Source organism: Leptinotarsa decemlineata, unplaced genomic scaffold (assembly GCF_025532065.1).
Source record: "Leptinotarsa decemlineata unplaced genomic scaffold, Ldec_3_MD MMD2_P_RNA_scaffold_2, whole genome shotgun sequence".
Classification (NCBI taxonomy): Eukaryota; Metazoa; Arthropoda; class Insecta; order Coleoptera; family Chrysomelidae; genus Leptinotarsa; species Leptinotarsa decemlineata.
This window is the reverse complement of record NW_027412529.1, coordinates 10,910,464-10,938,356: the sequence shown is the minus strand read 5'-3', so window position 1 is coordinate 10,938,356 and position 27,893 is coordinate 10,910,464. Positions and strand designations below refer to the sequence as shown.

Below are 27,893 nucleotides of genomic sequence, written 5' to 3'. Positions count from 1 at the left end.
TATGCAAAACTTTGAGTGAGCCCCCGAAAGAAAGAAACTAGGGTAGGTCTTAAAGAATATTTCAATACCTAATTGTTGGCAACATTAGTACACGTGTTTTTATATCTCTGAGGATGTCACAAAATGACAACCGTCAACCGTAATGTAATGTGTAAGTGAAAATATCAACATTTAAATTTCATTACCTTATAAAATTATTTAAAATAATTTTTACCGTCTGAAGTTTTTGGTATAAGTTTGGATGATAGTATTAATTGTAAGTATTATGGAAAAAATACTATTGGCTTTTAATTAGCAACAAATTTGAATATTTTAAACATGACGTGGCTGAATATTTTTCTTTGCAGTTAGTTAAATTGAGTGAAAATGAACGTAACAGAGAGACGAAAGAACAAAAATGTTGACAATATATCATCAAAAATGGAAAATGGCGAATTACCTCAAATATTGCCCGAAGGTAAACTTAGAGGAGATGGGAAAAATATTTTACTTCTTTTCTTCCTTTACACTCTCCAAGGTATCCCGCTAGGATTGTCATCAGCTATTCCTATGATCCTACAAAATAGAGGTGTTAGCTATAAGCAGCAGGTAAAGGAGTTAGTATGAATCTAATGAAATGTTTTGACTTTTCAATTCTTAGGCAGAATTCAGTTTTGTATTTTGGCCGTTCAGTCTAAAGCTTCTATGGGCGCCTCTAGTCGATTCCTTATTTTCTTCAAGAATAGGACGCAGGAAAACTTGGCTCATTCCAACCCAGTATCTCATAGGAGGCTTCATGCTTCTGCTTTCTTCCCATGTCAATAAGTGGCTTGGAGATGATGGCAACCAACCCAACACCGAAATATTAACAGTGTTATTTTTTGCTCTGAATTTCTTAGCAGCAACACAAGATATTGCAGTTGACGGCTGGGCCCTGACCATGCTGAAAAAAACTAATGTTGGACATGCTTCAACTTGTAACAGTGTTGGCCAAACCACTGGCTATTTTTTGAGCTATGTAGTGTTTATGGCTTTAGAATCATCAACCTTTTGTAATCAGTATTTGAGAACCGTTCCTGAAAAAGAAGGTGAGTTGGGAATTGCTTATTTCAAATCAAAAATTATTCTGGTACACTTTGATTAGCATCATTCTAGATGGTACTAGAGAAAATTGTGAAATTACTAATATTGCAAAAAATATTCATGTATCTAGAGCTGCGTAAAAATTACAATATATTATAATAAACAAAATTTAGCTTTTTTCTTCATCATTTTATAATATTGTAATGAATCTGAAGCCAACCCTGACCGTTATCTCAGACACCAAACGCATGACTTCACCGCAAAGGAAGCGGTCTGACTAGCCGGGAAAATACTAGGCGAGTGCAGAGACCTCTAGATAAATCTAGAAAGCTCGTTAGCGGTATATAAGCCCTGCTTTCCGCCCATAGAGGGAGTCTGTACTAAGAATCGAGCGGTTAACAAACGGTAAAGATAAATTACTGCAGTTTCGTACTATATGGACATTCTCAAAATTGAACAGTTTATTGTTCAAGTTTGAGAATGTGTATTGTTCAGTAACGTTAGTTACAAATAAAAGTGGTAAAAAACATAGAAATTTTCATTTCTCTTTTCATCATGATCTCCTACCACGTAGTAACGGCTACATCCATCGATTTATTGATAAATTAAGCGTTAGTTGCTAAGTGTTGTATATAAATTAGTTGTGAAAGTGAAATATTGTTAAAAATAATAGTTAATTCTTTAATTCGTTACAATATACTTTCATTTACAATTTTTTTTGTCAGTTTGACTATTTCAATGTTAAATATTTTCTATTCTGCCTAAAAATACCTAATATTGTTTTTCTTTCTTCAGGAATCGTCACCTTGCAAGGCTTCCTGTATTTTTGGGGATGGGTATTCTTGGTTACTACAAGTCTGGTAGCATTGTTGAAAAAAGAAACCGAACCACACAATTTAGGTCATATTAACGAACATGACAGGGACATTAAAACTGCTTACAAGTCTTTAAAAGAAATCCTGAAGCTAAGATCTGTTCAAACTTTAGCAATAATTTTGCTAACATCCAAGGTGAGATCTGTTCCAGAACAAGTAAAACTAAAATAATTATTTCACATTACTTCAGTTTTAAAATATTAGAGAAAGTGTCATCTTGTTAATGAACTGAAACTATTCTTAGAAATGGAAATTATTTATAGATTTGAAATATAATTGAATGTTCTCTTTTGAGGATACAAATTGAGAAGAATTGAAAAATGTTCCTTATGAACGATGAAATCCTCAATATTTTTAAAAATGTTTATTTGTTTTAGTAGAAAAAGTAAATGTTCTTGCAGAAAAGGAGCATTTCCAAACTGGATGAAAATTTAGTTATAGTAAAAAAAAAATACTCCTAAATAAAGTAGGTATATTACAATCTTGTCAAATATACTATGATTATTTCTCTCTTTGTATAAAAATGAGAAAATAGTTGAAAGCTGTCGTTATCGCTGACATATGTCGACAACATTTTATTCATTTGGCCTCATGGACATGAAGAACTTGACTGTTTCATAGCTGAACCCAATCCACGAGAAAATTCATTTTGCCCTAGAGGAAAGAAAAAAGCTAAAGCAACCCTGCCCTACGTCAGAAGAGTTACAGATAAAGTAGGGAGATTTCTAAAACGACACAACATAAAAACAACATGTAAACTTATGAGAACCATCAAAAATTCCTCAAACAATGGAAAAGACAAAGTCAATCTAGAAAATCAAGTCATATATAAGATTGCTTATTAAGATACAATGGCTGTCGATTTCAAATCGATTATTCTTTTTAACAATGGTTTTTATATTTAAAATAACCAAAAGTCTCCAACCAACATATTTTAATGAATTTTTGGTTTTTAATAATCAAATACATGAACATGAGACAAGATCTTATAATAATTTTCATATATATAGAACTCACACTGGTGGCGAAACGAAAAACTTATTCTACAAGGGACTACGGGAATTTAACAATTTACCAAATGCCATTAAAGTGGAAAATACTGTAAGAGGGTTTAAAAGTAAATTATTGGAATACCTAGAGCGTTAGTTAGTTGGAAAATATGTATATTATATATAGTTACTATATCAATATTGGTTTTCAACATTGGGTCTTATGAATTGTATATTTTTTATTATTATCTTTTTATTTAGTTTATCTTCATTATTGTTATTATCTATATACAGATTTGAATTTTATTAATATTTATGGCACTGTGAAAATTTAAATTGTTAATTAGTTATGTCTTGTAAGATTAGGATGTATCCTATAATAAAGATTACTACATAGATTGCAGAGGAGAATACGTCGGCCCAACAAATAGGTAGTACTCAGTCAGATTAGAGGAACACAAACTCTCACTTCGCAAAAACGAACAACCTCAGCCGTATACAAACACCACCTTGATACAAATCACAACATCCATTTCAAAAGCTGCAAACAGATCGCAAGTATACATCACCATAAAATCAGGATCATTGAAAATAAGAAAATTGGTAGTCTTAACAAGAGAGGTGATGCACATTACCATCATACCCAAAACCAAGGCCAGTACACCACCAATAGCAAACACATCACTAGGAACAATACTCAATGTTCCTCCAGTTGAGCCTACATTAGATAGATATATTCGATTGATTATTTTTCATGCATTCCTGCACAATTATAGTAACTCAAACACTAGTGTGTAATAAAGATAAAATATAAATATAAGCAGAATACAACTTGAAAACAAATATGATATACCATAGATAGGATAGATTTGAAAATAGATGAAAAGAAAAAATGACTGATATTAAGGTCAGTTTGATTGATTCAACCTATCCAGACTCTCAGCAAAATTCTACAGATAGTATTCTTTGAAGGAGTAGAAACAGTGATTTCGAATGTGAATACGTGATGGATTTTCATTAAGTATCGGCCAATTCCATCACATACAGTGACTTCAGAAAAAAGTTTTCATTTTGATTATGAAGGTATGAAGTGGAAGAACTTTCAAATACTTGAGCAGTTTATTGTACAGTCCAAGGTCTAACGAATTCGTCTTTGATCTATCCAATCTAAAACGTTGACATCTCTACATTCCTCAGTCACATCGGGTAGTTATGATAATCAGACTTTTTGAAGAATGAGTTACTTTTCTTGTGGATTTCAAGTAAGCTATGGTAAATATAAGAACGTGGAAGACATTTTTTAAATGAATTATAACGAAAAATATAATTATGAATTACTAACGTGAGGGTTATTACAAAAATTGGTAAAAAGAACATTTTTTTTATTGGAGTTCGATGTGTAGATGTAACGTTTATATTTTTCACTTTGTTTTTTCAAAATATAAGTATAAATGTATGTACAGTATGTATTCAGTTTGTACCAGCATTCTATCGAATGATTGGATTTTAAATTTCAATATTTTTAAGAAGTAACTGTCTAAAAAATATTATTGACAAAGTATATGTGATGAAGTTAATTTTCAGATTGGATATTCAGCTACTGACAGCGTTATGGGTCTTAAATTAGTAGAAGCTGGAATTCCAAAAGAAAGGTTAGGTTTGATGGCGATACCGCTGATTCCTTTGCAGCTAGCTTTGCCTTTAATTCTTGCCAAATATACTACAGGTAAATTTTTTTGTGAACTTTTCTAATTCCACTTTTTGTTTGAGGAAATGATTCAAAAAAGTAAAAATTCTGTTGAAAGAGTTTTCAATTAACTACTTGAAAAATGATTGCATCTATTATCAAATAATGTTTTTTTCCAGTATGTTTACTCTTCAGATTCACTTTTATAATTGAAATCAATTTAAAATTATTTCAAAATTTGGCATTTTGGAGTCTTTTCATCCATAAATCATCATTTCCAAAACTTAGGTTTTTCATTGCTGAGACAAATGAAACCAGTCCACTCTCAACGACTCTGTAAATATATGTTTGCATAAACTGCGGAACACATCAAGTTGTTTATCAAAGTGGCCATGTTGAAGCATGCAGTGTGTCTCCCTTCATTCATTCACCGAACTTGTAGAGCCACCTTATATTTTTTGAAAGGAAGATAGGTTGAGTGATACTTTTATTGTTTGGAAGTTGTGGTGAGAAAGATAATATATTCCCATTGATATAAACTTGAGAGTATATCCCAGTTTTTGGTGAGTGTGTGTGGTTTAAATGTTTTGGCTTTGGGAGAACCAATTAGCCAGACGTTTTAATAAAAAACTATTTGAAAGTAACATTGAGTAGCTCAAACATAGATTTTTTTTCCCCTCGTTTTTTGCTGTTTGTTTTTGTATTTATTTTTTCTGTTTTCTTTTCTTTTTTTTACATTTTTTTTCATTTTTTTTGTCTTTTTTCTTTTTAAATAAGTGTTTTTTCTTGATTTGTTTTATATTTTTGTTTCCCTTAATTTTTTTTATCATTCATACTTTAATTTTGCATCTTATTAGATGATTGTGTAATACTTTGTATATATTTCTGTTGTTTGAAGTTAACATACAATTTAAGTTTATTGGAAAAAAGATATTATGAAACTTCAATTCAGAGTAAAGGGTATTTATACTGTGGATGTGGTGCGAACACTCCAACATGATGTGATTGAGATTGCCATAAGGTCCACATGAGCATAGAGGATTGTGTTAATCCAATTTTGAATTTGTAAGCTGTCTTCCCAGTTTTTGGCTACAAAATATTTCTATTGGGATTTTGGGGATTGACTATTTTTTCATTTTTTTAAACGGTGTAGTATTAATTAGGGGTTGCAAGATATAAAACAAATTGTATGGGAAATTTTCATTGCCAGCCTTTTTTTAAATTTATTGCTGTCTAAAATGTTAGCACACCATTCACCATTGGAATTATTCATTTATTACTGTGCGCTTTTTAAAAATGATCTAGTATATATTGGGAAAGACAACTTGCAATTGAAATTTATGATGTTTCAAGAAACTGCTAATGAACGGAATCATTCTACAAAATATTTCTATTGAAAGATAATCAATTCAACAAAAACAATTCTTTCATCACTAGAACTGTAATACTTTTTGTGACGTATGTTGTTTTTGTGACGTATTGGTTGATCCAATAATATATTATTTTATATGTCTTCCATCCTTATTGCAAGTTTTTTTTTAATCATAAGTTGAAAGTCAGAATTATGAGTTCAAATTTGGCATTGAAGGATAAAAGTCATACTAATGTAAGAAACGAAAAATAGAAGTATATAGCCCTTTAGCCGTTATGCCCACTCGTTTGTGATACTAAAAGAAATATAAGTTCAGAAAAGTTCATTTTTTATAAAAAAAACTATTTATTTATTGTTATCAGTTATTAAATTTTAAGTTTCACTGTAAGCTTTGTCCATATTTCTCTTGGATCCATGAGATATAGTTACTTTCTATTCTGTTCTTCTTCTGTTTGATTTTAGTTTTTGGTTTGATCTTCACTGTAGTTTTACATACATTACATTTGTAAATGCTAAAATTATACCACCTACTATGACCGTGATTTTCGCTGATTATTTTGTTACTCAACCAACTACTCAAATTGATCAAGTTGATTTTGTTCTGATCTGGAAAGAATTTGTAAACTATTGTCGGGGGAAATGTCCTTCCATCCAATCGAAATATCAAGCGAAAGCTATTTTTTTCAAAAATTTTCGAGTGGCAGAAGTTCACTAACTTGAGCAAGGATACTGGATCTTTTTTCCTAAGCGCAAACAAGTTCTTCTTCAACTCTTTGAAAATGTACCTGTTTCTAACACTGAGAAAAAAATGTTGAATTATAACTGCGGATCTTCTCTCAGTGTCTTCTTCAGTTCGATAATAATTTTTTGCATATAGATTGCATATTTCATGAATCCTTTTCGCAAGGTCTCTACATCCTACTGCTTTTTCAAGTGTACGGTATTCATCTTGAATAGGCAATCTACAACTAGCATAGGGTTTCAGGTATGATCCATGATCAGTATTCAAGACATGGAATATGTCAGTTTGAAGTATGTTTGACATTTTGACATTTATTATTGGAATCTTCAGTTCCATCATTTGTACTGTATGTCGTCTGCAATAAGGTACAAGGGATTTATATGAACACATATGCATTCAGGTTTCTTATCTTATGTCAGGTTAAAATGTTATTTCATTGTTTATTCTAACTAATAAAATTAATAGTCATTCACTATGAATACAAGTACTTTCCAGTAATAATATAATGAATAGCTAAATTATTTATGATCATTGTATTGTGCAGGTTGTCGAGAATTCTCACCTTTTTCAGAAAGTCAAATGGAGGATTACTGGGGATTACTACCTAAAATAAAATGGTGCATCCCTGGACTAAAGACCTTAACTTAAGGACGATTTCAGTTAATATCAAATTAATACAGGTCAAGGATTTTCATAGAACTCTGTACATTCTTTATTCACTTGATAGGGTATCATTTTTTTATCAACGACATAACACGAGTAACTTTTGCTATTTAAAATGGCGGCTAATTACATATGGCGACACTATGACGTCATCTATGAAAATATTGTCTAACAATTTGATGTAGTGAGAAACAAAAGAAAAAGTTTGCTTAGTTTTTAAGGAAACATTTCATATGTTTTTTTGAAGAACTTTTCAGTTGTTTCCTTGTTTGAAATGTCAGCTTCAATGACCAATATCTTTGTCCCATATTACTTTTTACAGTTTTTTTTAAATAACTTATTGTTTTTACTGATGAAAATGATGTATGATGTAGGTTTAGTTTGTCAATTAAGGAGCAGCGGAGTCATAGTCTGGTATTGGCCATTCCCATACAATTTGTATTGTCTACATGGAAATAAAGTATTATTAGACAGCACTGATACATTTTTTTTTAGTAATTTAATATCTTCTCCTTCAGATCCTTACAAAGGTGTTTAATTAAGTATTGTATATATATATATTTTGTAATCGATGATTTTGTTACATTTTTTGTGACATAAGTAAAATATAGCAATTAGATATAGGAATAAAATACTTTGTCTAATTTCCACTTACTCAATGTATTGATATTAATACGACCAAGGTTTCGGTTTTTACACCATTCTTACACTCACTAAAGAATAGTGCTAGAACACTTGAGAATGGTGTACAAACAGATATCTTGGTCGTATTAATATCAATACATTAAGTAAGTGGAAATTAGACAAAGTATTTTATTCCTATATCTAATTGAAGATGAATTTCCACAAAGTAAATAAGTCGTCAATATCACAAAATAAAATATAGCAATTTCCTCACTAATTTTCATTGTTAAAAATGTACAAATTTATCAAGTATTTTTTATTTCAACTTGTTGTTTTAGGACCTCGACCTTTGAATATATATGTGAAAGCTGTACCATATAGGTTAGCTTTTGGGTTTGTGGGGGCTTTTTTGGTATGGATTACCCCTTCATTTGTTCCTGATCCGTCAGAAGGATTACCATTTTTATATGTAGCATTCTTACTGGTTTGTTATGCTCTCCACCAGGTGAGAAAAAAAATTATATAGTGTTTCTGATTTTCTAACTGATTCAATTTCCTAATTTTTATCTTAATTCAATTTGTTTTGGCTTTTAGGTATGCGTATATTGTATGTTTGTAGCGGTAATGGCATTTTTTGCCAAAGTCAGCGACTCTTCCGTTGGAGGCACTTATATGACGCTTTTGAACACTCTCAGTAACCTTGGAGGAAACTGGCCAACAATTCTGACTCTTTACTTTGTTGATCCTTTAACTTGGAAACAATGTGAAGGAGGTATGGAAAGTATTGATAACGCTTGCAGAAATACAATTGAAAAAGAAGTAAGTAAACACTCTCGTGGGATTATGAAGTTGTAAATTTGAATCATGCATAAATTTCTTGTCATAACACCATTCAAGAAAGCATCCATAGTAAATCTACAAAAAACATAATTGAAGGATAATTAAAACAAGCCTAAGAACAAAATAAAGATGCCATCTTTCATACATGCAGTCGAACCGTGTTGAAATTAATCATCGATCTACATGATCGATTTTAGTGTAGCTCTGCGGCTGGATAAATAAGAAACATCTGCAAGACTAACCTCTGTGAGATATCTTGCATAAATGTCTGTTGGATATCATTCAATACGTGGTATTAGCCGGGGAAGTAGTTGTTTTCCGGCCAGAACCTACGGTGTAAGTAGTTGGGAAACATGGATGTTTTGAAAATTTTATTTCAAAATATTTGATTTTTTCTACTGTATCTCTCCTCGATACAGTTTTTATGAGAGATAAATGAGTCTCTCCAAGTAGATCAGTTAAACCGCCAATCTTCTGTCTGTTTAAAATCTGTTTTTCCGTTAACCAGCTGTCGCACCCCTACGAACGACAACCCTCAGAAGTCGAAACTTGTGTGAGCTAAGGACTAACGAGGTCTTACCTTTTAACGTGTGATTCCTAACACGGGTTGGACAAAAGCGAGTGAAAATCGATCGTTTAGTCTGGGACTTGAACCACCGACTAACACCGCGGTCGATTTGTGTGAGTGAACAAAGCACCGACGTCGAATCGACCGGCTACCGACTATGTTAGAAAAAAAATGTCTGCCTCTCTGACCTAGGGACTTCCTATAATTTTTACACACTGCATATGATGAATCCACACCTCACAAAAAATTTAAAACCCACCCTACACTTCAAAATGCAATAAATGTTATTACATTACATTTCACATTTACATTAAGAAATGCTATTATAATTAATAGGAGTATCTGTTTGAAATGCTTATTTATAATGAGCTTGTTTTATTCAATTTTTCATTGTAAATTATATTTTTAGTATACAGTAATGACACTGCTTGAGTAAATTTTAATGAAATCGAGTTATATTCCAAATGCATCAAATTTAATCAGTTGAAATGTGTTACATTTAAATTTTGAAGTCAAATTTTAAAATTTTATAGAAAGGAACTACGTGTTAATATTTTTCCATCACCCCCTACGGTTGAAAACCCTCAAGTCGAAACTTGTGCGAGCTAAGGATTAACGAGGTCTTGAATTGTGGCGTGCTATTTTTAGCGCGGATTTTAAAGAATACACTATATTTTCATGTGATATGATATGCTTTGTTATTGATTCAGGGAATGTTTTCAGGTATGTATCAGCAAGGGTGGAAAATGCATAACTATTTTGGACGGATTTTATATTGAGACATTAATATGTTCAGTAATAGGATTTTTATGGTTATGGTGGGGGGCAAAAAAAATCAATCAAATACAGTCACTCAACGAGAATGCTTGGAAACTTGACAAAAGGAAAAATAATAGAAGATAGTGTACACTTTAAGGCATTGTATATATTAGGTTCAAATGTGAGTATTTCAGGTTTGGTTTAAATTATTTTTTGTACAGATATTTATAGAAATTATATGAATTTGTTGAAGGTGTGTAAAGCTTTTGAGGTTTTTGTGAGATATTAGAACTGCTGTTTTGATGATCTCATACATTTGTGTGAATATGCATAATTGTGTATGCTTAGAGAGTTGATAATTCATATATACCAAGTGACGAGAACCATAATTTTTTTTTATAGAAATAGCACTTGACTTTTTTCACTAGCATGAGATTTGTTATATGTTCTTTTTATACTGTTGTACAAACACAAAATTTGTACTTTCAAAAAAGATAAATTTGCTTGAATAAAAGAGACGAAAGTTCTTGATATTCCATCTTTGTTGCTATGTATACCAAAAAAATATATAATGAGAAAGGTATTTTTTCAATAAATTACATCTTTAATATTTCGAAGTTAAAATCCAAAAGAGCATTATCCCCAAACACTGGAACTGCAGTTCTTGTGCTTGTTTTGGATTTATTCTATACCAGAGGTTCCTGTCTTTCCTTTCAGTAAAGTCAAAATATTATTTGTTATCATAGTACCATAAAAATTCAACTTGGTTAAATAAAGATTGTATTTCCCTTTTTCACAACCTCTTAAGTATCCTAGCCATTTCCCTAACCTGGTTTATTGATATTTGATGTTCGCCTCATTCAAAATACCTTGTATTTTCCATGAAACTTCATATGAGAGGTTTGACAACGGCGCACCATCTTTATACAAAAAAACGTGGGAAACTTTCAAATAAAGGGAGAAAGCAATTGAGTTGAACTTAACTGTTTACTCCTCCTCCATTTTTATTTAAAAAAATATGTGGGAAATTCCCGAAGAAAGGAAGAAAGTAATTGCCTTCTACTTCTCCAATTTCATACCAAGGAAAATATGGGAAACTTTCGAGAAATGGTTGAAATCAATTCAGTTGAAGAAAAAAACCATGAAGTTTTTTTTTCCTGAAAATTAATATTTCCTAAACTGTTTTCATCAAGAAAAATAAAAAAGAAGACAAATTTCCGAACAGAATGTTGTCCAACTTGAACCACCTTCAACTTTCTTTGAAATTTTGAATAAGAAAAGTTGATAGCACAACTCTTTTATATTTCCAGTGAGTTTTCCCATGTCTTGCCTCATAGTGGCACAAAATTTAACTGATATAAAATTCTCTGAAGGAACGATAATGAAATTTTTGGAAAAATTCTTTTTTTTTTTTTAATTGTCATCATTTAACAGCTAATAAATAACGAAAACATTGAAAAAGTCATGCTTTTTTATCAATGTGGTTCAAAGGGACGACCTAAGCAGATATTTTTTCACAAAAATGAATTGATTATGTATACCTACTAATATGGTGTATCACCACACTTATATTGAAGAATGCAATAAAAATTTACAATTTAAACAAAATTTACTGGCTTTTGTTCACTATAACCTCTAATTCTTTTCATAATACACCATAAGATCACGTACTTATCCTGGTGCATCGCTCTGACTGTGTGTATTTGAAATATTTGGTTATAATTTATTCAACTACAGAGCCCAAACATTGTAAACGTACACCAGGCAGCTTTGTTTCGACCTGACTTAGGTCTCATCAGTAGTGCTAGGCCTAACCACAAATGTATTGCTGGACTCGACTGTCATTAAAGAACAATCCTGAGAAAACAAGAGCGACAACAACTTCCCTTAGAAAGACGAGGATCCCCAAGACGGTCAGCTGCAAAGCCGAACTTTGATGTTCACCATCGTCTAGTCTAGATTTGTCCTGTCTTTCAGCAGCAGCTTTCACTGTGCGGCAACTCATTGAAATTGTCTTATAATGTATACTTGTATAGAGCAAGCGGCACTAGATGGTTTAAATTATGTGCTTCAGCAACTCGGTGCAGTGACTTGAAAAAAAAAACTTTTTGCAGCACCGAACCGAAAAATAATAAAAAAAGGTGGTTCAAATATTCTCTCGTAGACATGAAAACAGTTAAAATCTTCAGAAGCTCAAAAAAACTGTGATGCCCAACATTTCAACGTTTCTTCGGAAACCGTGTTTTCAAAATTACCGTGCTTAATTTTAAGTTTCACTGATTTTTAAATATAATTTTTGAATAAATGGTAATGTTATTTTTCATTTTGTGGCGCGATGATCTACTCATTAATCACCCATTAATCAGAAAACTTTTTTACATTTTTTTGAAATTCAATCCACAAATATCAAAAGTAAACAATGATCCGTTTTCAACAACTTGCCTTGCAGTGAAAGCTGCAGTGAGAGACAGAGGACGAATCTCGTTTGGTAATTGATGTAGAAGCTTGGCTTTACAACGAACTGCTTGGAAAGCCTAGTTCATTTTTGATGTTCACTTTCTCTAGCTTGTCTTCTCAGGACAATTGAGTCCAACAATGAAAGCGTTATTCATCCTAGCATCACTGATGAGACTTATTGGCGAATTGAAAGAGTACTGTCTGATGTTGGATCAATGATTTCTTTTCAAGATCGGGTTTCAACTAAAAAATAGTTTTGTTTAAAGGACACAAACAAAATTTTGGGTTTTCTTCAACTATATACTTTTCTCTGTTGATACTGATGTCAAATTTTTCACAACCATACATTCAGGACAAAAATTTCTTGTTTTGCTGCTGTTTATGTCAGATTTTCCTGCAGTGGTGGGATGTATCTCGAAACTGGTCTGTGGGTGATCTTGAATAATTTCACCAGTCCTGCTGCTGGATGAACAAGATACATCTGCAAGACTATAACCTCTGTTAGGCATCTTGCATATCGTCAGATATAATTCAATATCCAGCGTGGTATTAGCCGGGTAAGAGTTTACCAGATCCTCGTGTATAGGAACGTTGGGAGAGGTGAATGTATTGAGATTTCATTTTGAAATATTCATTTTCCAATATTTAGTAAATCATTAATACAAACTGATACAAGATGACACATTCATTCGTGAAAACAGAAACAAGTTGTAGATGAAATAATTAACAGTAAAAGTTATTTAATTCATTTTTGATCTGAGATTGAGTTAAATCTAATGTTAATGTTAAGTTAATGAAGTGAAAACGTTGGCAGTGTTAGCTCTGATTGGTTTATTAGTTAGTGGGGGAGTGACTTTTCCTAAAAATTGTAAGATTCTCACTTTTGTGTTAGTTTATTATTTCCTTTATTTATATATTTTGGGACTCCGACTAGGATTGGTAAAAATTTTCAGTTCTATTCCCCAGAAACAAAGATGGAATCATTACAAAGGGTAGACAAATCCAAATGAGTGTTTTTATTCTACCCTACTCTGTAACCCGGCTCAATGGAATCATTCAGAACATTCCTCTTTTTTTTTCAAAAAAAAAAACTGGATTTGTAAATAGGGGAGACAAGGAAATGGTGTATTAGGAAACGATTTTTGCAGTGATCTTCGAATAGGAGACATTGTTATTATTCTTGTTTGTGTAATTGTTGACTTGTTTATTCTTAGGAAATTCTTGATCACTTCAATGAAAAGAACGAAAACACTTTTGTCTAATTTCCACGACCGGTTTCAGGTTTTATCCCAATATCAAAATAAAATAACTAACTAGTTAGTATAAAAACTAACTTGTGAGTTTTTATACCAACTAGTTACTTATTTTATTTTTTCGTTAAAATAAAATGACTAGTGGAAATTAGACAAAATTGTATCATACATTTCATTGAAGTTATTATTCTTGACATTTAGAAACTCTTTGTTTTGTTGGTTATTTGATAAGATGGTGAAGGTGTAAATCTAGGACATTCACGTATTATATACAAGTAATATTTCTGAGAGTGATTCATGCTCATTAACATTCCAAAACATTGAACAGGTTCAATTTTTCATTGAATATCTATGAATCAGTCATCACAAAAATATTTGTTGTGTGCTAATCAACTAGTCGAAATATACTAATAATGTAATATTTTGGTAATTGTGATTCATTAATGTTATCATTCAATAAAAAAATATTTTCACAGTTGTTTTGTATTCAATCAATAAATCCAGGTGGTATGTTCCTTAAGAGACAATATTGAAGAGCAACTTTCGTTTATCGAAAAGTTTGAAGTTTCGTTGCCAGTTTCAAAAAATGATTTTAGTCTATCTAGTGTCTCATTTTATATGAAGTGATTCATAAAATAACTCAAGAAGAACAAACCTCTTTGGCCTTCTTCCCTCCATTGATGTCTAAAATTTGGAAGAAAAACCCAAAGCATCTGATACATCTGTCTGAGTTTGATTGATAAGACAATTTTATTTAAATTATACTGCTTCCCCTGAAAACCCAAAGTGAAAAAAATGTCTCATAAGAGTTCATGATTCAAGTATTGAAGGTATTCAGAAGTTCCAGGCAAGTCTAATTATCAACAGCTTTCTAGAGATCATCAACAATTCCAAGTAGGACAATGGTGGTGATGTGCTAGGTCTGAAACCTGATGGCATAGATGTTATGATTATATATTTATAATGATCATCATTGACAAAAATGTTATCTGATTTTTCAGAATCAATTTGTCTACTTTTTATACAATTGGTCTTAGGTTAGAAAGAGGTTTTTAGGTGAATTACACTTGCCAAAGACATGTCCATCATCCTTCCCAAAATTAGCAAATGGACTGATAGCGATGTTGGAGTTTATGAGAAAACTAAAGTATTTCCTAAAACGGCTCAACCGATTTTCATGAGTTTTTTTGGGTATATTTAGTAGGTCATAAATTAAACTTCATGACACAACAAAAATTTTGAAGAATCATTTTTTGTTTTTTTTTTTTCATGGCTTCAGGAGTAAAGACACGCCTGAAGAAGCTCTTTTATAGTGAAAGAAGTGTTTTTGAAAACACACAATAAAGTTTTTCTTGAATACGTTATGGATTTTCATCAAGTAATGACCGATTCCATCACAAATTGAATTTAGAATTTGGGTAAAGGGAATGGACCGACGACCTGTTTCGTCACCCGAGATTTGACCTGCCAATGCCACCGCGCCAGTGGTTTCTGTACATTTTTCATATACTGGCGTTATGTGTTCTTAATTGACAATTGTTCCTGAGAATGGTAGGTATTTTCGGATTGTTCTATCATGGGTCAAAGAACCGTGTATTTCTTTTTGCGTGTTGGGTGTCAATTGAGATGACTGTATTTGCTATCTAGTTTTTGATTTAAAACTAATAATTTTGCGTCCCATCTCGAGAACGGTTGGACTGTATCTGTCGGCGCTTGCATAACTGAGAAGGGTAGATTCATGCGGTGCCTGCAAGGGATAAGGCGCACACAGCTATGATAAAAATCAATGCTTAGACAAGAGTAGTTTTTGAATGTGAAGAGGGCATTAGTTCAACCACGACATTTGGAAGGTATAGATTTGCAACTGCAATTTTGGAATGCTAAGAAATTAATAGATTTGAGAATTCAGAAAATTTAGTGTGAGTTTCAGAGTGTATCTGCAGTTTCGGGTGTTATAATGGGATGAGGATGCAGCAAAATTTAATATATGCTTACTTATTGAACACACAGATTCCAGTATAAATAATGCAGTTACCATTGGAATATTATGTTTTTTGAAGAAGGTTCTACAGGAGTCTCTTGTTTTAAGGTTTCCTATATACCTTATTGCCTTTTTCTGTAAAATTAGTAGACTTTTGAATAAAGTTGGACTGCATGCTCCCCAAAACGGTATTCCATAGCGTAAGTGAGAATCTATGAGTGCAAAGTACGCCATCTTTGCAGTGCTGAGCCCCAATTCTTTATAAATCACTCTAACCGCGTAACAGCTAGAGGAGACTTTTCTAGTGAGTTGTTTAACATGATCCGCAAATTTTAAATTCTGGTCAATGAAGACTCCTAGAAATTTAGTGTTACTTTTAGATTCCAGTGATCTGTCTTCAAAAAAAAGTTCGTTGATTGAGCATCTTAAATGATAATAATTTTGTTTATTATCATTTAGACGCTAAGTCAACGAACTTATTTTGACAATCTTTATTGATGACTTCTGTTGACATATCATCCCCCATCATTCTTTCTGACGAGATTTGCCAATAAAATATGATTTGTTTGAAGATGGTTGACAATGGTATTTCCCATCTCTACGGTTTTTAAAGGGATACATGATACATGCCATGTGAAGTAAACGACACACAACCACAGTTCATTTCATTACCCCAGGAACCTATTTAAAAAGTTCTACAAGGACTAGAACCTAAAATACAAAAATAAAACTCGATTTTTTCACTGCAAATTGATGCAATTGCATATGTGAAGGTGATTTTTAATGCTGATTAACTTTTTTCAATAAATACTTCTTGATATTTCCAAAGTAAAGGTACACTCTTGAGCAAAATTCATATTTTTTTCATCATGTATTTCATCAGTTCGGACTTCCATTGTCTAATATAATATAAATTGATTTGAAATCCCTGAAAAAAATAGAAGATTAACCGAAAATAACAATTTTATTGAAACAAAAAACTGAAATTACATGGAAATAACATACAAGCTACAACCAGAAAATGAAAATTCTAAATATTAATGAACGTTTAAAATTATAAAATATTATTAACCAAAATGAAAAATAAAAATTGAAAGATTCCAAACCAAGTTACGTCACGACGTTTCGATTTTTAGTATCCACAATCGGCTTCGGGTGATAACTGGACTTATTCCTCCGAGATCTGACTATTTATAGGTCATTTGGGTGCTTTCACCTATTCCCTCTTTCCGCTTCATTGGTTTTAGCGGGAGATGACCGTTTGGCGGGAGTTGGTTGTTTTTCGCTTGATAAGAGGTTTCCATATGTTACGTATCTCTACGCTAGATTGACTAAATGCGTTGTTGGACAACATACACGCCGCTTCCTTGAAAACTTCTCCTAAACCAGCATTCCTCTTTGTGGATGATTTCAGCTTGAGCCCACTTGATATTATGTTGATGAGTCCAAACATGCTCTGCTATTCCGGATTTGCTGGTTTCTCCTCGCTGTGTGTGTTTCTTGTGCTCAGCAATGCGAACTTTTAATGGCCTCTTAGTTTCACCGATGTATGGTTCTCCGTACTCGCAGGGTATCCGGTAAATGCAATTCTTGGAATCGCAGTCCGCGTTTGGTGGCCTGGTTTTTGTGAGGCTGCTACGGATAGTGTTCCCAGATCTGAAGCAGTTCCTGATGTTATACTTGGACCCAATCCTTCTTATCCTTTCCGATAATCCTCTGATGTAGAGGAGTACAAGTACTGGTTGTGGCGGCTTCTCTTCCTTGTGGAGCTTTTGCTGTCTTCTAGCTAAAGCCTGTTCTACCATCACTCTGGAGTAACCATTCCGTTGAAGGTCATTTCTGATGATGCCTATTTCTTTTTCGAGACGTAATGGAGAAGGAAGTCCACAACTCGAAAGCACGGTCTAGTAGAGTCTTGATGATTCCTCTCTTAGTCGATTGATGGTGGTTGGATTTCCGGTTCAGATACTGTCCTGTGTGAATGGGTTTTCGATATACAGATGTTTCCAATTTAGTGTCGGTCCTCTTCACCAATACGTCTAAGAAAGACAATTCGTTGTGGACTTCCTTCTCCATTACGTCTCGAAAAAGAAATAGGCATCATCAAAAATGACCTTCAACGGAATGATTACTACAGAGTGATGGTAGAACAGGCTTTAGCTATAAGACAGCAAGAGCTCCACAAGAAAGAGAAGCCGCCACAACCAGTACTTGTACTCCTCTACATCAGAGGATTATCGGAAAGGATAAGAAGGATTGGGTCCAAGTATAACATCAGGACGTCGTGACGTAACTTGGTTTGGAATCTTTTAATTTTTATTTTTCATTTTTGTTAATATTTTTTTAATTTTCTGCTTTTATTAATATTTCAATTTTTTATTTTCTGGTTGTAGCTTGTATGTTATTTCCTTATAATTTCAGTTTTTTGTTTTAATAAAATTGTTATTTTCGGTTAATTTTTTATTTTTTTTTCAAGGATTTCAAATCAATTAATATTATATCAGACAATGGAAGTCCAAACTGATGAAATACATGATGAAAAAAATGAATTTTGCTCAAGAGTGTACCTTTACTTTGGAAATATCAAGAAGTATTTATTGAAAAAAGTTAATCAGCATTAAAAATCACCTTCACATATGCAGTTGCATCAATTTGCAGTGAAAAAATCGAGTTTTATTTTTGCATTTTAGGTTCTAGTCCTTGTAGAACTTTTTTAAATGGGTTCCTGGGGTAATGAAAGGAACTGTGGTTGTGAGTTCGTGTACTTCACATGGCATGTATCATGTATCCCCTCAAAAACCGTAGAGATTGGAAATACCGCTTCTTTATAGGAGCGTTTCAGCAGTAAACGCGACTGGTAAATACCGCGATGAATAACTTACAGCGAAACTGTACGAGAAAGAACGACCATACTGAATGTGAACATATGTGAATAGATATATAGGTAGTAATTGCAACACAACAAGAAATACATCTATCAAATTTCTAGTAGACCCAAAAGTATCAAATAGTAAAATGTGTATTTGTGATAACGTAAAAAGATTTATACTAGAGACTAAGAAAATCCACCTGGCTTTAAGAACGGTAAAAATTAATGATGAAACAATACCATCAGGGCAAGATGGTGATAGGGAGGGCTGTGAGGATATCAATAGAAGATATTGATGTGATAAATTAAGAGGAAGCCAATGAAATTAACGTAAGGAATCCCCATACAACTTTTTTTAAATTAGGAAAGCGGAAACTCGACTTGATATAATGCATGTTAATATACAATGTCTCAGAAATAAGCTGAACTCATTTAAACCAATTGTACTGCAACATCATTTTGGCATTGTACTATTAAGTGAGCATTGGCTGAGTAGTGATGAAACACTTTTTTGTAAAATGGAAAATTGTATATTAGCTAGTTCCTTTTCGAGATCCATATACACTAACGGAGGGGTTATCAGTTCAAAAGTTTCTGTATCTTTATATTATTGGATGTGACCAGACATTCATGACATGTAAACAGTACAGTATACAGAGGCGACTCGACGCACCTATTCTTGAATACAGCGACGGCACGGTATCATAAAATTGCGCTCTACATTTGGATAATTGTCATCTAGACATTAATAAACTAGCCCTTCTTATGAGAAGGTCATCTTGCTGAAATGTAACATCAGTTGGATTAGTCAATTATCCAAACTAGTGCATGTGTGCTGTCCCGAAGAAGGCAATAAATGTTACTAAAAGCTCATTAAATATCAAAGAGCTTTCCTGAATGGCCCTTTATTATTAACTTTATGTACTAACTTTACTACAAACTCACGAAAGGGAAACTTAGATAGTCAAAGCAGATAGAACATTGTGTTGACTCGTTTTTCAAAAATCCAAAATGGTTTTTACAAAAAAGTTTGGCAAATTTTTTTTTCAATTCTATATATGACAAATTTTGCTAAACTGGATATTAAAGTGATAGGCCTCCAATTAATCATATCTAAGGTTACCTACTTTAAATACTTTTGGACATATTCCAGAGAAAAAAATAACATTCATTTATTAAGCTGAAGGTTTTAATATTCTTTTCAAAGTTTTCAATATTTCAGATATTATACCAAATTTAATGATTTATGGAATCAACAAATGAAACAGCGACATGTTAAGAAATAATCTATTTCTATAACCAGGTAGTGAACAATGTCTTTCAAGTACAACCTGTTAAAATAATACATAACGTCAAAAATATAAATCTTTAATTGACTGAACAAGATAGAACCAGTACAGTACAAGAAAAGTATAATAATGAACAGAGCTCTGAATGCAGCAGAGATCAAGTGATAAATATGGGCTATTTATAGATGTTAGACTCAAAAAATCTCCCTGTATGTGCTAAAAAGCACAAGCAGGGAAAAACCACAAAACAAAAATGTTTTAATCGATCACCGTGATTTCTTCCTTGATAAAGAACTCGACAACTTCCTCCTCAACATTTTCTTTATGAGCATTTAGCTCGTCTGTGTCTATATCTGAAAAGGAAAAACGAAGATGAGAAAATGTATCATTTCTGACCTAAAACTATACTAGTATGCATGAAAATGAAGCTGTCTCTATAAGAATTCTTGGAAAATTTAAAATGTAGTTTTCCCAAACACCTCTTATAGAATTTCATATATCCTGAGTGACTAACTGTTGTGAAAATTGCAACCCAACAGCATTAATTCAGGAAAAATTAATTAAATATTTAACCCTTTCATACTTTCGTTTCACGAAATGAACTTTTTACAAAGTATGTTATTCGACTGTATACTATAAAATACTCACTATTTCTAAGTGCCAACCGCCTGGGTTTATTCTCAATATATTCCGCAATCCTCGCTTTTCTGTATTCGTTGAACTTTTCTATCAAAGCAGCCCTCTTCTCAAGCAATTCCTTAGAGGCTTTCGACATTCTCATCCTATCCTTACTCTCGAACTGTGGATAGTATTTTTTAAGATTTTTCTTGATTTCCTTTTGTTTTTCTTCAGACAGTAGCGTCTGTGGCCTGGGTCTCCATAAAACTTGAGCAAATTTTTCCAAATTATAACGTTTCAGAATTTTTCCTTGGAATGACCAAATCCAGTAGCCTGGAAAAATGATAAATGGTAAGTATTAGGGGTTTCTATAAACATCATCTTCAAGTGATCAAACATCTGGAAATGATATTCCATTGGTCAGAATTTTTGAAAATTTATCAGATTATGCTCGAGAGTGGTATTCATAAACTTACTCCTACTGAAAGGGCAGGGTAAAGTGATACATAGATATGTAGATCATGCAAAGAAGTAACTTTCAAACACAAACTGGGAGAAGAAGCGTTCCTGAAACAGCTACTTTCATATAACCATTGAATTACACGAAAGAAAAATTCTTTCGAAACAAATACTTTTACATGAACACTAAATTATACAGAAAATACTTTTCTCTACTCAGTTTGTATTCCAAACATTCGTTATGGAATTAAATCAGATATCATTCACAGGATGTCTACACAATATACTAAATGAAACGTAAAAATTTCACTTATATGACATAGTTTCACATATAGTCAGTGGGCATACTTGAAGACTGGCTATAAATCAAATTATCTAAGAACAATTTGTTCAGGCCAGTCCCAACTCCCTACACAGTAGGTTAATGGACTGACACCTATCAGAAAACAACTACTCCCCTGGCTAATACCACGAAGGGCGTTGAATTATATCCGACAGCTGTCAGTGCAGGATTCTTCATATGACATAGGTAGATCAAACTTATTCCGTGATATGAAAAATCGTTATTTATGAATGAATTGTGGCTTTTTTCTTATGTTATCCAGATTGCTACTGAAGATACCTAAGACAAGCGTCTTACGGCGAAACATCAATGCCTACCAGTGAGCATGACAGACTTTGGACATGAATATTCTTTTACAAAATGCTTTTTACACATTCTATTTCAATTATTTCAACTCATCAACCAATTTGTTGGCTGTCTGATGATAAATATATTTTTGTATAATATTTATTTATTCTACAAAGGTCTTTGTTTGAACTTGAGTAAAGAATTGTTTTTGAGTGTATAAATACACCTCAGCAATTTGGGTTTCAAGGATCACAGAAGCCTGGAATGTACGTAAACAATTCATGAAAATCAATATATGTTCGAGCACAAAGGATGTGAAAACAGGAGTACCTCAAAGTTTAATCCTGATCCCCATACTATTCCTACTGTAAGTGCATGTTCCAGCTACTTCATTTTTGGTGTTTTCATTATTTTTGTGTTTTTGTATTTTTGTGTTTTGTGTATGTTTTCATACACTTTTGTGTAAGTGGATGTAACTTTTTTCATCATTAAACCAATCTACAATTTCTTACAGGTGAACACAAATGCTTATCAGACTACTCAGTTATGGATTTACATACTAGTATACTTCCTGAGACGTTATAAAAAATATATTACAATCATCATACTGCCAAATACTTTTCCACAAAATAAAATGCATTATCAACAAGAAATGCAAATAGTTTACTTTTTAATCGGTTTAAATTATTTTAGTTGGAAAATAATTCCAGATATTTATTAAATCATTATATTTGTTGATATCTTTGAATCATCCTTGAAAATGGTTGATATATTATCTTATTTCTAGTTTTATGGTAATGGATATTGAAATAATTTTACAGAAAAGCATATGCAATGTCATAATGCCATGACAATAAATATATTAAGACAGAGAAACACAAAACTATAGTTCAGGTTGAAGTTGTTGAAAATCTTTACACTCTTACCTGTATCAACTTTGGTCTTCCAATATGAAACCCCTGTTATAACATATCTTCCAGTCGGATCCCATTCTACATCAGACATTTGGAAGTGGTCGGTGGTATTCATGACCAAAAATTCGTTAGTATCAACAAATTCCAATGAACCACCTCCATTCGATCCCAATCCTGCGAGAACAATGAACTGACCGCCAGGTGACCAGAACAAATGGTTGCAAGCCCTCTTTTCAAACTTCTTCAATAGAATGGGGGCCTGCCCTATTCTGACTTCATAAAAACTAACATTGATGTTGGGCGTTTCGCCGTGAATCATGGCAAACTTCAAACCAATGGGCTCCCACGCAAAGGCTTGAATTGGCTCTTTGCATTCAACACTATCGACAGGTATTTGTTTTTCCCTCATGTGGAATATCTCAAAATTGCAGTACATTCCGGAGTATTTCAACTCCGATTTCTCTTTACGAAACTTGGTGTACCTGAAGATTTAATGAAAATATGTGTTGATTGATGACAAATAAATCTAATGAAACAATTGTGTAAAAGTCTTGAAACACTTCAAGAGATTTCAATAGACTCACTAATGAACAACATCTTTATAAATACCTGTCTACTTTGACACAAAGGTAATCTCCGGACTTCTGCCAGTGTATTTTGCAATCGGCAACATTGAACAGGTTCTTTTTTCTTATTTCGTTCCTGTTAGGTAACTCCAATAATGTTACGCTGGCTGGCACATCCTTGTCTTCAGCAACCCAGTACGCGATGATGTTGTCAGTTGGAGACCAATTGAAATCCTTTATTCCATTTATCTTGATGGATTTTTTGTCTAACAAGCCAAACGAAGGTGTCTCGTATACTTGTAAAGAATCATTCTTTTGTCCTATCCTAGCAAAATACTTGTCGTCATGAGACCACCGGAAAATGGGCCATGTAGAGGTTCCTTCTGGGTTGAAAGAACGTTTTTCAAGGCCAGTTCTGGAAAAAATGTATTTATTATTGTCAACAAAACTGTTATTTTATGTAATTGTCCAATAAATGAATCTTATGAAACAATCAATGGATCCCACAATGAACTAGTGGAGTGCCAACAAAATGAGCTTTCGTTTTCATGCCTAAGAAAACATTGGGCCTCTCAGATGTTTGTAAATTTAGTCATTAGACTTTATCTACCAATGTTCTATCGAGTAACTGCCATGTAGCTTTGTGTAAATAAGTTATTGAAATCAACATGATATGGCTATCAATGTTCATTACGTAGTATTATATATTTACATTTACTCAATATTCATATATTCAATATTTGGATCTGTTCAGCTGGGCTTAATATCGTTCTGTCCATATACACTGATCATGTCTCTAAGCATTATTTTATAGTTTGTATTTGTTAATTTATTTTCCCTTATACATTTTTACTTTACTAGACTTTTCCAATAAGATGTTCAGATCTTGGATAATAAAGCATATTTTGATAACACAGTTCTTGAACAATTATATGCTTGAATATTTCGCAAAAAAAGGAGTTTCCTTGAAACTGATAAACTTTTACATAACAAATAGAATAGAAAGATAATTACGGCTGCTCCTCATTTAAAATTATTAGGAACCACAATAGATCCGAGACTGGATTAGAAAAAAATCTGTTGACCAAATAGCACAAAATATAGCAGGCTACTGCTATGCACTCAAGGTATTGGATCAGTCAATAAACATAGAGGCTGCTGCATTAACTGCGTATCATGCATATGTCCAATCTCGTGTTAGATATGGATTTATGTTTTGGGCAAATACTACAGACGACCACATGATTTTTGTAATCTAAGAAATATGATTGAGGCGCAAACTGAGTTTGAAACAAACCGATAGCTTCAAAAATTTATTTCTAAAGGAATATTTTGAAGATAGTCTTCTATAAATGTAGTATTTTCAATATATATGTGATTATTTTATAAAAAGTTATGTATCATAGGTAAAAACACCTTTTAATGTGTAATCTCAGTTAATAAGCTATTAGATTTCTCCTTTTGGGTTTTCTCTTCTCTTCTTTCATTTTTAATCTGTTTATATTATTGACATGTTCTACACCTGCTTGGATATTATGTATTGTACACTTGAATGAATAAAGAGTGTCTATCTATCTATATTTTTATGAATTTTGAAGGTCCTTAAAAATTGTTATTTGAAATAAATACAAAATTCAAGATAGGACAGGAAGCAATTCAGGTAAATTATGTCAATCAAAATATCTGTACACTTACCTGATGTCCCAAATAATAATTTTTTTCATCTCAGGATTGTGAGGATCCCCCTGAGGAGAAAATGTTACCAAGTACTTCTCACAAGGTGAAAAGTCAATCCACTGTACATTGGGATGTGCAAACTTTTTGTATTGGGAGAAATTAGGTCCAGCCCAAAGTGCAATACCCAACTTATGGAAAGTGGACAAGAAAGTGCCCAATGGAGACCACTTGATATGAGTCTGGGACCAGCTCTGAAATGCAATGAAGAATACACATCATAGGTAAAAACATATGACTCAAGAACGTGTAATATTTTATAAGTTTATAATCATAACTATATTTTCTTTCTTCGGAAGGTTTTATATTCGAAAGTAGTTCCAACTGACGCATTATGACTTATTTCTGATAAGAGAACAAAAAAGTCACAAGGAAAAAGTTATGAAATTTCATGTGAATCAGAATAACCAAAATAATCATCTTGAAATAATATAATCAGTTCATGAAATTTGGCTACTGCCTCATTCATTCCCCCTCACTACATAGTAAGTTGGCGATGTGGTAGTAATGCTTTATACAAATTTTTATTTTCAAAAAAAATCAACTTTCCCTTCAAAAAAAAAACAAAATTGCACCCAGGTTACCTGAATATAGAGAAATTCCATTTTTTTAACAGGAGTACAGTACCCTTTGGGAAAAACTTTTGGCATTCTACTTTGCCATCATCAAACAAAAAATGAGAGAAACTTCCAAAGGAAATAACTACGATAAAAACTTTATATAAAGATTTGTAGAGCATACACAGAAGTTTCTTTCAGTTACAAACTGTTTTGTTACTCATGTTGGCTTTTAGGTATTAATGTAATTGTATTTTAGGTATTGATGTACCAGTAACTTATGCAAATTCAACACTCCAACAATAATGACATTTCAAAACAAAGAATTATAAAAGTTGAAGAAGCTCGGGAGAAGTGCAGAAAAATTATGATTATCTTGGAGCCCAACTAGAAAAATGAGTCCGTCATGGTGAAGCAGTTCTACATGATTTTTTTCTATTTTCATGAATTATGCCTTAAATTAAAACCATGCATTTGTTTCAATTCATTAAATTTTGTTAAATGTCAAATTAAAGCAACAAAGTTATTGCTATCTTTAATTGATTGAATATTTTGGGAGTTATAATGATTTGAAACAATTTTCTTGTTTCGAAACAAATTGCTAACAAACTTTAAAATAAGGGTATATACTTTTTATCAACCTTTTTTGAGTATTTTCACCTTCCACAATATGAAAAATTTATAAATTATAATGGAGAACTTCATACAGGTGTAGAGGGGAAAACTTTTTAGCTTCCCACGATAAGTTACTACATAAAATCAAAGTATTTTTCACAAAGAAAAACTTTCTTTTTATTAGTAACTTGTATTCAATAATTTTGCCTATCAAAAGAATAGCCAAGAAATAATACAATACTTATCTTGACGTTTCGGAAGCCAAAATCTGCCTCAGTCTTCAGAAATAAACAAAATTCAAATATATATGCAGTTATTCCTTAGCTGATTGCCAATTTTTATTTCTCAACTTCTTCAACAGATGTGAAAGGTGAAAAATACCCAAAATAGGTCAATAAAATGATTTTTCTCCACAAAAAATTACTTTCCTTCAATAAGGGTACATACTTTTCAAGTTTTCACAGACTGTTTATTTTACATGAACAGTCATATTTTCGGCAAGCAAACATTTTTATTACAAATGATTTTTCTTCATAAATTTCAATTAATTTCTCCTCTTGTCTACCACATCGCAGAATGTACAATATATCAATAGTTTAGACTACTTACGTTTCTATTTTCAATGATCGTCGGTTCTGGCTGACTATTCTGCCAAATCTGGACATTTTGTCCGGATGCAGTAACAACACCAAACTGATCATATGCATCAGGCTCCAACAAATAGTAATGCAGATCAGCTTGACCTTGATAAGGCTGAGGCTCTGGCGGTTCCCATTTGTTGGGAATTTGCTCATACTTGGCAAAATCGGTAAACAAGTTCACTTGGAAAGTGTGCTGCTTGTCGAGTTTGAAATTATTGCTCAGTTTTACGGCTTCTGCAGCGTGAACAGGCGAAGAATATTCAATGAATATGTAACCCTTAGTATGTCCCTCTGCGTTTACTGGATAGAACTCGTTCACTATGTTACCAAACTTTGCAAAAATTTTGTTAATGACAGTTTTCAATTTTTCGATACGATTAGGTCCAACTTGGGGCACACCATCAACAACGATCACACTCTCAACTCCATCTGTTTCCTTTGGTTTCTGCTTCAGAATATCTCCGACCAATTCTACAATGAAATATAACCTCAAACATATGGTAACACTCAGTATAGTTTTTTTTTAAATATTCATTTCTCACTAGAAAAAAAACTTCAACGACTTCTAGAGGCTTCATACTTATACTTAATTAACATCAACTCTCAGATTAAAAAGATATAAAATAACGTGGTGAAAACAGTTGTTAATAGTGAATACCTTCGTCTGAAATATCGTCAACATATCCCTCCGGATCACTGAAATTTGGTTCATCCTCATTTGAAGAGAACTCATTCTCATTCTTTGAATTTTCATCATTTTGACTATTTCTTTCATCGGATTTTTTTCTCGCCATTTTGACACGCTCTAGCCCACAGGTTCAAAAGACAATTTGGGAAGCGGATGTCAAATAAAAGTATTAGACAGCTTTTTTCACAGAATCCACACTTCTTTGACCAAGAAACTAGAAATTATGACAAGCATGTACCACAGTATTCTTTTATATTTCCATTTGTAGGCCGCAGCAACCAGGGCTATCCGGCCAGTTTGTAACGAATGTAATTTGTAAAACTATACTAAAACCAATAATGATTGAGAGTAGAAGTAAGCCCAGTTGACAGCAAATCGGGGGCGTGCTTATTAATTTTTAGAGGGTTAGGAATGAAAGAAAAATTCTTAGTACAATTAGT

The 27,893-nt window shown here is 32.6% G+C and overlaps 2 protein-coding genes across 2 annotated transcripts; one reads left to right on the top strand and one right to left on the bottom strand.

Annotated features, from left to right (window-relative positions):
* Positions 1 to 97: 97 nt before the first annotated feature.
* Positions 98 to 14,366, top strand: LOC111508760 (acetyl-coenzyme A transporter 1). Its single transcript, XM_074183372.1, has 8 exons — positions 98 to 256; positions 348 to 588; positions 641 to 1,067; positions 1,858 to 2,072; positions 4,511 to 4,652; positions 8,353 to 8,519; positions 8,609 to 8,833; positions 10,146 to 14,366. The coding sequence occupies exons 2-8, from the start codon at positions 367 to 369 to the stop codon at positions 10,323 to 10,325; spliced, it is 1,578 nt and encodes a 525-aa protein (XP_074039473.1). The 5' UTR covers positions 98 to 256; positions 348 to 366; the 3' UTR covers positions 10,326 to 14,366.
* A 5,727-nt stretch (positions 14,367 to 20,093) lies between these two features.
* Positions 20,094 to 27,644, bottom strand: eIF3b (eukaryotic translation initiation factor 3 subunit b). The gene is made up of 7 exons (XM_023164366.2): positions 27,424 to 27,644; positions 26,734 to 27,236; positions 24,914 to 25,146; positions 23,262 to 23,633; positions 22,665 to 23,134; positions 20,679 to 20,981; positions 20,094 to 20,383 (listed from the first exon to the last, which is right to left on the bottom strand). Exons 1-7 carry the CDS (start codon positions 27,557 to 27,559, stop codon positions 20,289 to 20,291), a joined length of 2,112 nt encoding a protein of 703 aa, XP_023020134.1. The 5' UTR covers positions 27,560 to 27,644; the 3' UTR covers positions 20,094 to 20,288.
* Between the last annotated feature and the right edge of the window lie 249 nt (positions 27,645 to 27,893).

What these genes read in the sequence shown, in the direction of transcription:
- LOC111508760 (XM_074183372.1), top strand. Translation starts at nt 367, where the DNA reads ATGAACGTAACAGAGAGACGAAAGAACAAAAATGTTGACAATATATCA. An exon ending in TAATTTTGCTAACATCCAAG is followed by an intron (nt 2,073 to 4,510) that starts GTGAGATCTGTT and finishes GTTAATTTTCAG; the next exon opens with ATTGGATATTCAGCTACTGA. An exon ending in GAAATACAATTGAAAAAGAA is followed by an intron (nt 8,834 to 10,145) that starts GTAAGTAAACAC and finishes GAATGTTTTCAG; the next exon opens with GTATGTATCAGCAAGGGTGG.
- eIF3b (XM_023164366.2), bottom strand. Translation starts at nt 27,559, where the DNA reads ATGGCGAGAAAAAAATCCGATGAAAGAAATAGTCAAAATGATGAAAAT. An exon ending in CGATCATTGAAAATAGAAAC is followed by an intron (nt 25,147 to 26,733) that starts GTAAGTAGTCTA and finishes ATTGCATTTCAG; the next exon opens with AGCTGGTCCCAGACTCATAT. An exon ending in CTTTGTGTCAAAGTAGACAG is followed by an intron (nt 23,135 to 23,261) that starts GTATTTATAAAG and finishes TTAAATCTTCAG; the next exon opens with GTACACCAAGTTTCGTAAAG.